This window comes from Pollachius pollachius (genome assembly GCF_949987615.1).
Source record: "Pollachius pollachius genome assembly, chromosome: 2".
NCBI classification, from domain to species: domain Eukaryota; kingdom Metazoa; phylum Chordata; class Actinopteri; order Gadiformes; family Gadidae; genus Pollachius; species Pollachius pollachius.
In genome coordinates, this window is record NC_136935.1 from 806,381 (window position 1) to 821,251 (window position 14,871).

At 47.8% G+C, this 14,871-nt stretch overlaps 1 protein-coding gene across 3 annotated transcripts in view; it reads right to left on the minus strand.

Moving 5' to 3' along the window:
- LOC307071803 (LIM domain-binding protein 1-A-like) overlaps positions 1–14,871 on the minus strand; it is a 16,813-nt gene continuing 1,942 nt past the window's right edge. The window contains exons 1-11 of one of the 3 annotated variants that reach the window (XM_079730892.1): positions 11,238–11,521; positions 9,074–9,176; positions 8,461–8,505; positions 8,170–8,245; positions 7,420–7,522; positions 7,161–7,333; positions 6,703–6,825; positions 6,447–6,539; positions 6,127–6,250; positions 2,969–3,105; positions 1–961 (exon numbers count right to left, since the gene is read on the minus strand). In XM_079730892.1, coding sequence (XP_079587018.1) covers positions 908–961; positions 2,969–3,105; positions 6,127–6,250; positions 6,447–6,539; positions 6,703–6,825; positions 7,161–7,333; positions 7,420–7,522; positions 8,170–8,245; positions 8,461–8,505; positions 9,074–9,093 — 948 coding nt within the window. In that variant the 5' untranslated portion in view covers positions 9,094–9,176; positions 11,238–11,521 and the 3' untranslated portion in view covers positions 1–907. The other 2 variants (XM_079730891.1, XM_079730893.1) reach the window with 2 other exon arrangements.

Sequence of the window (14,871 nt, forward strand, 5' to 3'; positions counted from 1 at the left end):
CTCAATACAAAAAGTATTTTATTATTTTACAATCCTGTCAAAATTGTTTCTTTTTTTTTAAAGTAGCAAATTTCAAACTTCCTGTGTAGTTTTCCTAAAAGTGAACACTCTCCAGATAGACTAAGCAAAAAAACAACTTGGCAATGACACGTCAACTGATTTGACAGCAGGTGGAGCCAGTAAGGAAACCATTATCCAATGTAATGCCTTGGGAAATTCAGACAAACTGGTCTGCAGTACTAAAACATTAAGCCATACAACGCCATAGCATCACTGCTAGGAATACACATCAGTACATTTCAATCCACCGAGTTGATGTCCGACACTGATGACATTAAGCATGGATTTGCATTGCGGTTCAGTCGTCACCACAGTAAGAATGATTCAACAGTAATATTACAATATACGCAACACAGAGCGATCTCCTCAACAGATTTAGGATGGTATACAGTTGGTACATTAGCAATTAGAAAGAACAAGAATACACCATCGATTCATAGGAAAAATAGATTGGTGTCACTGTGGAAAAAACTGTGCAAAGAATATTCTGGGGTGTTTTGTAGTTTTTTTTTCTTTTTTTTTTTTTATTACGTTTGCTAGTCTTGACTTTATTCTTGTTTTTTTTTTAGAAATTGTTTACAAAAATAAAAAAAAATCCAAACCAATTGAAAACATAATAATAAAAACAAAGAAACCAAACTAAAAGAGAGAAATCCCACTTGTGTAGCATGTGGTGCTCTGGTCCAGACACGGTCCGTAACACCTCCGGTACCGCTGCCATCATGCTCCGAGTGTAAGGGTGTGTGTCGGCTGCATTGGAGTGCATGTCAGTCAGTGTCTTGCGTGTGTGTTTGTGTGTGTGTGTCAGTATTTGTGTGGATGGGATTAAGATTTAGCGTGGTGGCTCTCAACTCCGGTCCTCAAGCTCCGGCCCTGTACAGGTTTTTGTTCCAACCAGGTCCTACAAAAACAAATAATTTGAGTTTAAAAATATAAATCGTTGAATTTTAGTACTCAAAGAGAGTGCACACATTAGTTTTTGTACAGACTGGGAGAGGGGGAATGGGTGGGGGGGGGGAGAGAGGGGAGTAAATGAAAAGCTGAGCATTGCTTCCCCTTCTGACAAGAGCACAGCAACAGAAACGAGGGGCAGCGTCGTCAAGGCAACGCAGACGCAGAAGGACGGACCCGAGGTTGGAACAAGAACCCGCCGATACGGGTCGCCATGGTGAACCCTTCCTTCTAGCTCAAACACAGCGGTGAGCGGAGGAACGGTACCAGGCCCGCCCACGCACATGGAGACGCGGGCGGGCGGGGCTGAGGAGGCCGGCACCACGACGGAGCACCACACCACTGAGCATGTGCAGGGACGGGAGGGCGCTTGGGCGGGGAACAGTGACGTCGGAGCCACTTGGAACTGCCTTGATACCCCCCCCTGACAAAACGGCCTTTGATTGACAGTTTACACGGCCGTCCCTCCCATCTGGTTACAAACACACACACAAAGTAAATGACACAATTTAACTATCCGCAGAGCCCTCCTCCCGCGGGCGTTGCTCAGTTACATCCAGCGGCTCTTTTTCTTTCTTTAAGCTGGTATGGGGGCTATGAGGTGGGCGGGGGGCAGTGGCGATAGCTCTCTACTGGGACGACTGGGAGTTGTCATTCTTGCTCTCCTGGCTAGAGGGCGCCTTGCCGCTCCAGGGCGAGTGAGCGCCCAGCGCGGGGGAACTGTTGAAACTGTCCTCATCGTCCAGGCCACTCGCCCCCTCCAACTGCGTGTTCTCCAGCCGCGTGATCAGACGCTCATCCTCGTCACCAAACTCCCCTCCCATCAGAGTGGGCTCTCCCACCATCATCACGTCCTAAAGGGGACAGCAAGGGCCGGTACACATTATCCCTGTATTACAGGGGGGTGCGCGGAATTACTGACTGCACGGATGGAATTTAAATTGCTGTTTGATAAAAGAAATATTATAATAAGTATAATAAAGTTTCGAGCAGAAAAACTAGGTGTGACACGATTTCTTTTGAAATTCGTTTTAAAATGTTTTAATGTGCATTTCTTTGGTGATGATCATCATGGTGAAATGATAATGCTTTTGTCCCCCGTTTTGACACCAGGGCCATAAGGAGCTGAGGTTTGATTCTCCGCCATCCTAAGGATCCCTTATCGCCATCACATCAAAAGCTGATGCGCCGTTACCCTCCTTTCACACATCCCTCCTTCAGGGACTGAGGGGGTGTGGGGGGGAGTGTTGGCTCTCCCTGGTCCCAAGCTCCAGTCAGCAGCAGTTCATGATTCTCATTCTTGTTTTCCCATCATCTCAGCGCTGCAATCAAACAGGGGCCTCCATCGCACCTCGGGTCTCCTTCCTGTAACCAATAGGGAGCCAGCGGGCGGTGCCACTGTGCTCCGCTCTCTCAGACTTTATCCTGTACATCAATTCGCTGCCCAATGTTGTGGTACTGGAGCGCAGTGTGTTCCAGACCACCAGCCAAGGAAAAGAGCCAAGTCAAACAGACTGCCAGGGTTAGGCAGACACAGAAACATCCAGGCCTGTGTATGGAGCTTTCTTAGAACCTCCTCTATGAAAAATACATGTATAAAGATGACCATTAGCCGGTGGCCCCAGAGGACCAGGGACTGCCCCTCACTGGTTCAGAACAGGGGGCTCCAGTGGCTACCGAAGGGCTCTCATTATTACAGGGAAATCAACCATGCCCTCGCCACACAAGAGCCTTTCCATCTTCTAGTCTGAACCAAGATACAATCCTAGGTCTCCTGTTACCCAGCCCTCTTAGAACCCCCCCCTCCCGGCCAAACAGGACAAAAAAGCCCCTCTCTTCCTGCTACCTCACCTCCTCCCCCCTAGCCTCCTGGGGGGGGGGGAATGGGAGGGGGAATGGGAGGGGGAGGGGGGGGGGGGGGGGTCAAAGGTCAGGGACAGGATGGGGGTACAGGTACCTGGTTGGAGAGGGCGAAGCTGTTGGCGGGGCTCTTCTTCTTGTTGCCGCCGCCGCCTCCGCCGCCCGAGCTCATGGTGCTGCCGCCGGACACCTTCCGCTTCCGCCGCTTGTTGGGCGCCTGTCTGGCCGGCTCAGCTACATGTGGGGAAGGGACAGCAGGGAGAGACGATATAAGACACATCGGTCTAGGGCTGTCTCCTAGGGGACAGCAGGGAGAGACGATATAAGACACATCGGTCTAGGGCTGTCTCCTAGGGGACAACAGGGAGAGACGATATAAGACACATCGGTCTAGGGCTGTCCCCTAGGGGACAGCAGGGAGAGACGATATAAGACACATCGGTCTAGGGCTGTCCCCTAGGGGACAGCAGGGAGAGACGATATAAGACACATCGGTCTAGGGCTGTCCCCTAGGGGACAACAGGGCGAGACGATATAAGACACATCGGTCTAGGGCTGTCTCCTAGGGGACAACAGGGCGAGACGATATAAGACACATCGGTCTAGGGCTGTCCCCTAGGGGACAGCAGGGAGAGACGATATAAGACACATCGGTCTAGGGCTGTCCCCTAGGGGACAGCAGGGAGAGACGATATAAGACACATCGGTCTACGGCTGTCCCCTAGGGGACAGCAGGGAGAGACGATATAAGACACATCGGTCTAGGGCTGTCCCCTAGGGGACAGCAGGGAGAGACGATATAAGACACATCGGTCTAGGGCTGTCTCCTAGGGGACAACAGGGAGAGACGATATAAGACACATCGGTCTAGGGCTGTCTCCTAGGGGACAACAGGGAGAGACGATATAAGACACATCGGTCTAGGGCTGTCTCCTAGGGGACAGCAGGGAGAGACGATATAAGACACATCGGTCTAGGGCTGTCCCCTAGGGGACAACAGGGCGAGACGATATAAGACACATCGGTCTAGGGCTGTCCCCTAGGGGACAACAGGGAGAGACGATATAAGACACATCAGTCTAGGGCTGTCCCCTAGGGGACAACAGGGCGAGACGATATAAGACACATCGGTCTAGGGCTGTCCCCTAGACCGATGTGTCTTATATCGTCTCGCCCTGTTGTCCCCTAGGGGACAACAGGGCGAGACGATATAAGACACATCGGTCTAGGGCTGTCCCCTAGGGGACAGCAGGGAGAGACGATATAAGACACATCGGTCTAGGGCTGTCTCCTAGGGGACAACAGGGAGAGACGATATAAGACACATCGGTCTAGGGCTGTCTCCTAGGGGACAGCCTGTTGTCCCCTAGGGGATCTGTTGTCCCCGATGTGTCTTATATCGTCTCTCCCTGTTGTCCCTAGGGGACAACAGGGCGAGATGATATAAGACACATCAGTCTAGGGCTGTCTCCTAGGGGACAACAGGGCGAGACGATATAAGACACATCGGTCTAGGGCTGTCCCCTAGGGGACAGCAGGGAGAGACGATATAAGACACATCGGTCTAGGGCTGTCTCCTAGGGGACAACAGGGAGAGACGATATAAGACACATCGGTCTAGGGCTGTCTCCTAGGGGACAACAGGGAGAGACGATATAAGACACATCGGTCTAGGGCTGTCTCCTAGGGGACAGCAGGGAGAGACGATATAAGACACATCGGTCTAGGGCTGTCCCCTAGGGGACAACAGGGCGAGACGATATAAGACACATCGGTCTAGGGCTGTCCCCTAGGGGACAACAGGGAGAGACGATATAAGACACATCAGTCTAGGGCTGTCCCCTAGGGGACAACAGGGCGAGACGATATAAGACACATCGGTCTAGGGCTGTCCCCTAGACCGATGTGTCTTATATCGTCTCGCCCTGTTGTCCCCTAGGGGACAACAGGGAGAGACGATATAAGACACATCAGTCTAGGGCTGTCCCCTAGGGGACAACAGGGCGAGACGATATAAGACACATCGGTCTAGGGCTGTCCCCTAGGGGACAGCAGGGAGAGACGATATAAGACACATAGGTCTAGGGCTGTCTCCTAGAGGACAACAGGGAGAGACGATATAAGACACATCGGTCTAGGGCTGTCTCCTAGGGGACAGCCTGTTGTCCCCTAGGGGATCTGTTGTCCCCGATGTGTCTTATATCGTCTCTCCCTGTTGTCCCTAGGGGACAACAGGGCGAGATGATATAAGACACATCAGTCTAGGGCTGTCTCCTAGGGGACAACAGGGCGAGACGATATAAGACACATCGGTCTAGGGCTGTCCCCTAGGGGACAGCAGGGAGAGACGATATAAGACACATCGGTCTAGGGCTGTCCCCCTCCTAGGGGACAACAGATCCGTGGGGGAGAGACACATCGGTCACCCTGACTTTGAGGATGATATGCCGACGTTTTATTATGTTTAATATGAAGTTGCTGGAGGACCTGGGCAAACAACCGAGATGTGAAATTTGAGCCTTGATCGCTCTGGATTTCTTTGGGGATCCCAAACACAGAAATGAACTTGCTAAGGGCTCTAACCACTGACTTTGCAGAAATAGTGTGCAGTGGATAAACAGCCGGATACCTGGTGGCCTGACACATCACAGTCAACAAATACTGACTACCCGATCTTGACCGAGGTAGCGGGCCAACACAATCAATAATCAAATGTTCAAATGGTTGACTTATCACAGGTATAGGATGTAAGGGGAAGGTGTAAGGCACTGATTGCCTGTCAACTGGCAAGTTGACAGATTGTTGGTATTGATGTCTGCCCCCCCCCCTCTTATGGGCGAGGCTGGGATATGTTTCAGTCAATGTTCTTTCGGTGTTTATGGTGTCGTGACATGAGACAAAGCCTTGGGATGTTTTTGTTGAATTAAGTCGTCGCTTTTTATTCATTTTAGAGACTATTTTTATTATTTAATATGTTATAAAAAGCACAGGTAAGGGTTGCTCAAGGAAGTCTGCAGTCTGCAATTCAGGGATTAAAATGAAAGACCTACGGAGTGAAGCAACCCTAACCCCAGACTATTGTGGCCCCATCTGCGATTAGAACAACGCCACACAAAGAACAATTCCTTACCATCAATAAGGGCACAGTTTAACCTATGTTTGACGATTAATGATATCATAAAATACCAATGCGTAAAAGTATTATGTGTGATGGTTATTCCGAGATGGTTTTGGTTTGACATCATGGCAAATTACCTGGTGGTGCCACCATCCTCTGCCACTTCTGGAAGAGGCATGTCTTCAGGCAGTCTCTAGGGCTGAGGCTGTAGGTTTTATGCCGGGACATCAGCTCCTGCATGGGCTCCAGGATGACACAGAGCTGCAACCACACCACACAACACCGTGAGCAGGTACAGAACACAGCCAACGCAACATAAAGATCACACATGACAAACGAGCCAACGCAACATGAAGATCACAAATGAGAAATAAAGTAAGAACGTGCCAGTCCATCACACGGTTCTGTGAACATTCAACAATATAAATAAATGAATGTCTCCTGAGTGTCAGCTTACCCGAAGGTAGTTCAACGTGGAGTTGGAGAGGCCACATCTCGTGATGTTCTTAGCCAGTTGATCCAACATCTGGGGATCCTGCATGCCATTGGACTGTAAGCAAAGCATTTTAAAATCACCAACAAGAACACCATACGTTATGCATGAAGGTGTGTGCCTGTATCTGTGTGTGTGTGTGTGTGTGTGTGTGTGTGTGTGTGTGTGTGTGTGTGTGTGTGTGTGTGTGTGTGTGTGTGTGTGTGTGTGTGAGCCTCACATGCATGGCGAGGATGCTCCTTGGGAGGACCTCCCTGTGCTGCCGGATGCTAAAGTGCCACGTCTTGATCCTCATCATGTCATCGAACATGAACTCCAGGTACAGCCGTCCCTCCACGCACACCTTGAGCCCAGGAACACACCCAGACATGCCGGAGTCAGGACAGACACACTCAATAGCTGTTCACACTACAATGGTGAATCCGGTGTTGCACAAGAGTCTATGATTACTTTCAATGGAGAAAGGCTGTTCTGTACAGAGATAAGCCCATGGCTAATAAAACCACTTTCTTATTCTTCTAAAAGCTGCCTAGTCTTCCACTGCCTTTTCTACCCTCAGTAGTCGAAATCACGTGTAACTGTACTGCATTCGAACGCAACCACGATTGCCATTGTAGTGTTAACAACCCTGAAGGTAAACCAAAAAGGAAAAGGGTTCCACCATCCTCCTTCCATCACCTGGGTGAACATGGGCTTGCCGTTCTGCGTGACCATGGTGCACTGGTCGCAGTCCAGGGACACGAAGTTGCTGTGGAACGACTCCTTGGGATGTTTCAGGACGTAGAACAGCTCAGTGGCGCCCCCTTCGAAGATACTCCGGAAGTACCGCGGGATCAACGTCCTGCCGATGGCTGCAGAAGGACATGTGGTTTGAGTATAATCGCCATCCTTGCTGATCAGTCGCGGGAATATTTTAGAGGCTGCTTTCGAGTCTTACTGTATCGTTTGGGGCCGTCTTCCAGACAGAATGTGATGGTAAGCATGGCGTCATCCTCAAAGAACTCTGTAGTAAAGGCATCCCACCAGAGATTGTCACAGTCCTGCAGCAAAGACACAGGAACCACTCAGATCTTCTTGGGAAATGCGTAATAAGAAACACAGGCTAAACTAAAAGGCTGTTTTCAGAATCATTAAAATCAGAATTGGCCTATTTGTGTTTTCCACTTATAAATTTAAAGTCACAAGATGTTCAGACATGAAAACAAGGTAAACCTTGTTTGACTTGACCCTTTTCTTTGAGACCATGGTTGAGTATTTTCCCACAAACATTTTGTTACTTCAGTGCGTGCAAGGTTGGCTTCCTCGGGAAGTCCAAAAGCACCAAATCACATTGAATAAAGAGCCATGGAGGGTTGACAGTAAATAAAGAAGCCACAAAACCAGTTCCCAGTGCATGCTCGTCCATGTAAACAACTCATATTTTAGGCTTTGTTTGCCATAAAACCTTTAAAAGGCACTGTACGCTACAAACACTGGAACTAAGGGGCGGTGAAAACATAAAAGCGAGCCACAGAAACCAATTAACAGGGACTACGGACCCTGGAAGACCACCATCCCGACTGACTCATCCAAAACTATTCTCCGACCCCAATTCGGTTGGGGAAAACAGTGAAGAAACAAACAGGATCCAGACAGAAGCACAGCCGAGTGGTACACTCATACTCCAGGGAGAGGACTGCTGTCTCACCTCTGTCCAGTTCTGTAGCCTTTTGTTCAGCTCAAATATCCGATAGTCTGTCTGGTTCCCGTACGGCGTGGGTCTCCTGAAACCAAACGGGAACACAACATCAACACCCTGCAGTGCATTGTGGGTGCAGTGGCCGGTCACCCACCCGCAGCGCTAACAGACGCTATGAGCTATATAGCAGAACTGTACACTGCGCTTGACAGTCTTCTTATTGACACAAGCACAGCCATCAATGTTGTCCTTGTGAGTGAAATGCGTGATAATTGAAACAAACAGCCAACAGTAACTTACCCCATCCCAGGTTCCATATACGACGGGGGATACATGGGTGTAGGCCTGGAAACGGAAAAAATAATAGTCATCATTAGAAAACCCATTACTTTGAAGATCAGAGGCACTGGAATACCGCAAATCAAAACACGATTCGTCAGAGTTGCCGTTTATTTCTGTTGTGGTAAAAGAGTTCTGACGGGAGCAGATTAGCACGACTTAAAATGTGCATAGAAAAGTACAAACAAGCACAATCCATGAAATGAGCCTTCTTAACTTCTGCCAATATTTAAGTGCTACAGAATTAATTCTATAACAATGCTTAAATGGCCATTACAAGATGCAAATTAAGAAACATGGGGGATAATAAACAACATAAAGCCAAGTTAAGTGTTGCAAATGTGTTATTGCACATATATATTTTTTAACAAGAGCTAAGGACATAGAAGCCTTTGAAAAACATCCATTCTTTACACTGAACTGATAACTAAATCCAGGCCAATCATCACTTATCCTGCTCTGCCACAGTCCCCCCCCCCCCCTCAACAAGACGGTCCTGGCTTGGTGTCATGGGTCCCTGTTCTCCGCTGAGGGGGTGTAGGACCTGCCCCCCCCAGTGAGGGAGCTGACATACCCCACGTCTCTGTCCAGCATGGCGCCCGGGTGGAAAGGGGGGAAGGTGGTGCCGTTGGGAGGCTCCTTGGGGGAGTACAGTTTGAATGACTTTGACGAGCAGCCTGCACGGGGGGGGGGGGGGGGGGGGGGGGGCAGAGATTTAGCAGGGATAACGATTATTAAAAGATTAAGATCGTTTTAAATCACAGCATATTCTAAGCAATCTAATGTGTGTGTGGATTGGTTCAAATTAAAGCACATTGGCCCCAAACAGTCATCTGCTCCTTTTTTCCCCCTCATTACCTAATGCATGTCTGTGGCAGCGCGCACACACACACACACACACACACACACACACACACACACACACACACAGAAGAACAAACATAATCTCTCATGGGGAAAACACAAAAAAATATCATCATAGCCCTAACAATGACATACATCTGAAAACCATCATCATAACTATGAAACGCGAGGGAGCTTTGCTAAGTCAAGGCCTGCCCTGTTCTTTGTGTTCTGGTATTGTCCTCATTATAGGGAACCCTCCTCTCTCTCCCTCTCTCCCTCGGTCTCATACAGCCCCATTTCATGTGATCCTAACCACACTCCTCTGTGTGTGTGTGTGTGTTTCGCCCCCCCCACCCCCCTTCTCTCTGCCTCTCCCGCCCATCCCCCAACTCTCTATCCCGGCTGTTGTTAACTCTTGTCTGCCTAGATAAGCCATTCATACAGCAACATGCAGGGAGTGCTTAAGGAAATATCTACTTCACCATCACAACCACCTCCATCATCCCTGCTGGATGACAGCCGAACATTGAGAGCTTGTCTGAGGCCGGTGGTTGTTTTACATTACAAGACTACAATCTTCTAATTTGTTCTGTGGGCTGTGTAGAGACAGAGGTAGGTCAATAATAATAATATAAAAGATGGAGAGAGAGACAGTCAGAGTGGCTGCATGATAGGAACGAATGGAAGAGGCAAGGGGAGAGACAGAAGGACTAGGGCTGACTAGTGTCCGGTGGTCGTTGCTTCGCTTCACAATTATTCCATTTGAGGACATCTCTCTGACAGCTATATTATATATAACCTTTCCCCTTGCTCATCTCATTGAACCGCCCTCTGGGGTCATCCTTATCCACCTTATTAAGGGGCTGAACATGCTGAATGGGGCCCACAAAGACCCTCTTCTGTGTGTCAACTATGACCTTAAGGCCCACCCGCCTAAAACACACCACCAGTACCACCAAACAGCGGTCAGACCTGTCCAATAAGCCTTTGTTCAGTTTGGTGTCCATTATACAAAAACACAAACTTATCTCCCAGGCACCACTCCCTACTACGCTGCACTTTGTGATGACCTCATTAGCGGCCAGCCAGGTACAATAAACTAGAGATGGGACTAATGGTGTCATTAATGCACAAGACACATGACACTTCTTTATAAACCAGTTTACGTGTCTTTTGTCTCATTTCTGAGCACCTCTCCACACACACACACACACACACACACACACACACACTTAGCATATGCTTCGAGCTACACGTGATCAACCACCTGATTAAATATTAACTTCAACTTCAATTTTGAAAAATAAAGAGTTTTGCTTGGCAATAACATTACATTAAGGTTTTTATGAATCAGGTGTGTGGGCAATAAGACGATACATTGTAGCGAATGGCGGCAGGTCCAACACATTCTGTCGCATCTTGGGGAAGATGATGTAGTCCTCTATCATCTTGTCAAGATGTATCAGTGAGATGAGAGCTCGGTATTAACATGCAAGAAGCGTTGAACCATAACGTAATCCCGGTGTGTGTATTTATTCTTTAGGCCTGAAGCAATATCAAAATTGCACGATTCGAGTATATCTTGACATATTGGCAGTCGTGATGGGCTCCATTCTTCATCTTAGCTGTTTTCATTGATTATGCTTGCAGTACTGAGCTCCCAAACGTTTGACTAGGGAGTCGTTTTGACAGGACACCTACCAAACATTGCAGGGCCGCATTTATTAACAGTTACCCATTTGCAGAACGGATGCCATTGCTAAGCTGCATTAGTTACTCAAATATCGCCGCCATTTGTGCATAGCTTACCGAGAACACATCGCAGTTTCACTTTGCATTTGTTGTACGCGATTTAAATACTTAAAGCCGTCTAGGTGTGGACGTCAAGTTACCTGAAGAGAAAGGTTCACCGAACCGCGGTGCTGCAGCAAGCTAGCCCTCCTGCTAGCCGGGGAGCTGCCGATCTGTCTTCAACCTTGAGGCTACTACGATTCCTCGACCCAAATTATAAAGAGATGTGGACGGGGGGGAAGTAAATCACTAACGGTACTTGGTCCCGCTGTCGGTATATTTGTTACCACCGTCGCAGCCAGTGGGTTTCGAGCATCATTTGTCTTCTCGGGGGTGATGCTATCTATCTATCTGCTACTACTACAACTACTACTAAACATGTAGAGACCGAGACCTCTTTGTTCCTGCCAACCGAGGAGCGAACAATGGCCCCGCCCCCAATGCCTGTTCCATACCCCAGACCGATGCTACCCCCCCACCCCCCCCCCCCCCCCCCCCCTCTAAAACATAGATTACCACTCCGCCTACCCAATATCGCAAGGCTTTCGCCACTGCAGTCATTTTAACGGACTCACTACTAGGCAAATACCATAACGTGCAGTAATGGAGGATCGTTTGCCGTGAACGCAGCGTTAAAATCATCGTGCAATAATCATGTCGTACTTAAAGGCAATAGGACCACAGAATGTTTCAAGAAGCTGGTTCATTTATAATCATCCCAGAAATTAATGTGACTAATGTCGAGGCAACTGTTACATTTCATTAATGCAGTTATATGCTTTCAATATTTATTTCATAAGAAAGATTACAAATACATTTTCATATATTTGCCTTTTCTAATTAATTAGCCTGCTTAGATTGTCTCTAATAACCCTGACCCATGTATCCTAATATATATAGATAATATAGCTAAATAGATAGAAAGACAGATAGATAGATGTTAAGCTGTATTTCTTTTTTTATATTTTGGGAAACATTTAAGCTCAAGAAAACTTTGCAAGTACAATGTCAAGCACACAGCCTGACATTTGGCCCATGCTTGCTTATGATTGCTCCTGCTGGTCTCATGTGAGGCATGTGATGGGTCGGATGGATGGAATACAGCCTTTCTAGATCAGCATCTCCCTCTGGTGGAAATCAGGTGAGTTGATTGGTTCTGCATTGGCTCTACTGTGACACAGAGGAGTGTCTGGCCTATCGAATTATAACAATCCTTACCTAATGTAAAACGTCAGTTAAATAAATGGACAATGTGGGAAAAATAAATGGACTAAAAAATGCTAATAAAAACAAGTGATACAGATGATAATGACGACTGCAGTGTCTTGATATCTCACCTCATGTTTACCCACCCAAATTATCGCAGAATGAAGATTTAGAAAAACGCTTCTCAGATTAAAATATGTGCAATGCAGAGAACAGATATTATTTAATTCAATAACACTACTTTTTGTGGAGCCAGTAACCTGAACTTTGTATTCTCTGTCATTCTAAAGAATGGGGTGAGTGAAAACATGATAAATGATCAGTTTCACACTCAACAAACAAGGCCATGTTTGAACAAGCCCAACAAAAAGCTTCGCGGGGACCTCCATCTTTCATCCATCTGTTGTTATTGCAGTGCTATGTTGGAGGACTGTGTTCCTCTGGGTAGGAGGATAATCAAACCTGTTATTGGCACATTCTGCCTATTCAAGTGGATAGCAAGTGTCAGATTCAGATTCCTGGTTCCTAAGTTTCTAAGTCATACAGCCATTGAGGAAACAGCAAGCTCCTACAAGTGGAGTGTTGTAGTGGAGACTCAGTGGTCGTGATGGCAACAAGGAAGAAGACAGAATAAACTGAGAGGCAGCTTCTCTCTCTCTCTCTCTCTCTCTCTCTCTCTCTCTCTCTCTCTCGCGCTCTCTCTCTCTCACTCTATCTCTCTCTCACTCTCTCTCTCTCTCTCTCTCTCTCCTCCCGCTCTCTCTCTCTCTCTCTCTCTCTCTCTCTCTCTCTCTCTCTCTCTCTATCTCTCTCTCTCTCTCTCTCTCTCTCTCTCTCTCTCTCTCTCGCGCTCTCTCTCTCGCTCTCTCTCTCTCTCTACGGAGGAGGGAGTTACTGTAGGAGGAAGTGGACGTGACAAGGTGCCTTAAAAGATAAAACAACGAATAACAAGAGAGAGGGAGGAGGCTAGACTGGGAGAGAGAGTGAGAGAGAAGTATGTATCTGTACAGTAGACATGGCCAGTGTGCACCGGAACAGTCAAAGTCCCTGAGCTGAAGCTTGGTAACACATAGAAGAAAAAATCCACACACTACCCAAACTAGTTGCACTCATACAGGTGGAAGGAGCTTGAAAAGCAAACATCTTTCTGCCTGTTATTACAAGACTCTCTCTCTCTCTCTCTCTCTCTCTCTCTCTCTCTCCCTCTCTCTCTCTCTCTCTCTCTCTCTCTCTCTCTCTCTCTCTCTCTCTCTCTCTCTCCCTGTGCTAGGTACACATGCTGCCTATCAGTCTGGTGTCAGATTTCACTCATGTCCAAAGGACACAATTAAAGTGTTTTTTCCATCTTTTCTGGCTTTCCACGGCTGATTTCTTCCCCTGCAGCAGATATTACATCACAAAAACAACCCTGCTCTATACTGCATCCTGACCCCCCCCAACACACACACTCTTCCACCCGCCCCCCACTCTCGTCCGCACTCTCTCCCTTCCCTCTACCCCCCCCTCGACGACAACCCTGTCTCCCACGCATTCCTTCTTGCTTTCTTTTTTTTTTTACAAAAAAAGCCATTTTCATCTGATCTAGCAAACCAATCACTGAATAAACGAGGAAGGTCTGCAAGAGGAAGGTAAAATAAAGGAAAGAAGAAGAAAATAAAGAGAATGTGGGGAGAAAGAGAGAGAGAGAGAGAGAGAGAGAGAGAGGGAGAGAGAGAGAGTGAGAGGGAGAGAGAGAGAGAGAGAGAGAGAGAGAGTGCGAGCGATACTCTGCAGTACTCAGAGCGAGAGGCTATACGGCAGCCTTGTTATTGTGCAACAGTAATCAAAACAGCCCCGGCGCTGGTTGGCTGCCATCTTGCCTCTGCTTTAAGTCACTTTTCTCCAATCAGAAGCCATGTGACTTTCTGCATGAGGTAACGTCACCGCCACTACCGCTACTGCAATCAGCATGGTGAGCCGGGGGGGGATGGAGAGGGAGATGCAGTAAGTGGGAGTGATAGAGAGAGAGAGACAGAAAGAGGGAGAGAGAGATTGGATGGGAGGGAAGAGGTGGGGGGGGCTAAAGGGAGATGGGTGAGAGACTGGAACGAGAGCGCCTGCTTGAATATGTGCGTATGAGGATGAGAGAGAGAGAGAGAGAGAATAGAGAGTGGGGGGGGGGGGGGTGTTCAACTCAGAGGCATTCTATTTTTACCATTTAGTCAGAACAAAGGACGTGATTGCTCCACCGCACCATGTTAGAACAGATCCCTGCCATTTTATTGCTGAAGCATTCTCCATTTCGGACTGGAGGCTTCGTTGGAATGAAATCCAGTGTGTGGACATGTCGACCCATTACACCGATACAACACGTTCATATAGACCCCATGAACACGGGCAGGCAAACATCTTGTGACATCACAGATTCCCATCTACCATGTTTTAATGGATACCTGCACTTACGCACATGAGAACAAATTATTGTTGGAAATACAGTTCTGAAAATAAATAGATGTGCTGGTAGGGGGATGAAATGACATTGTCAGGCTT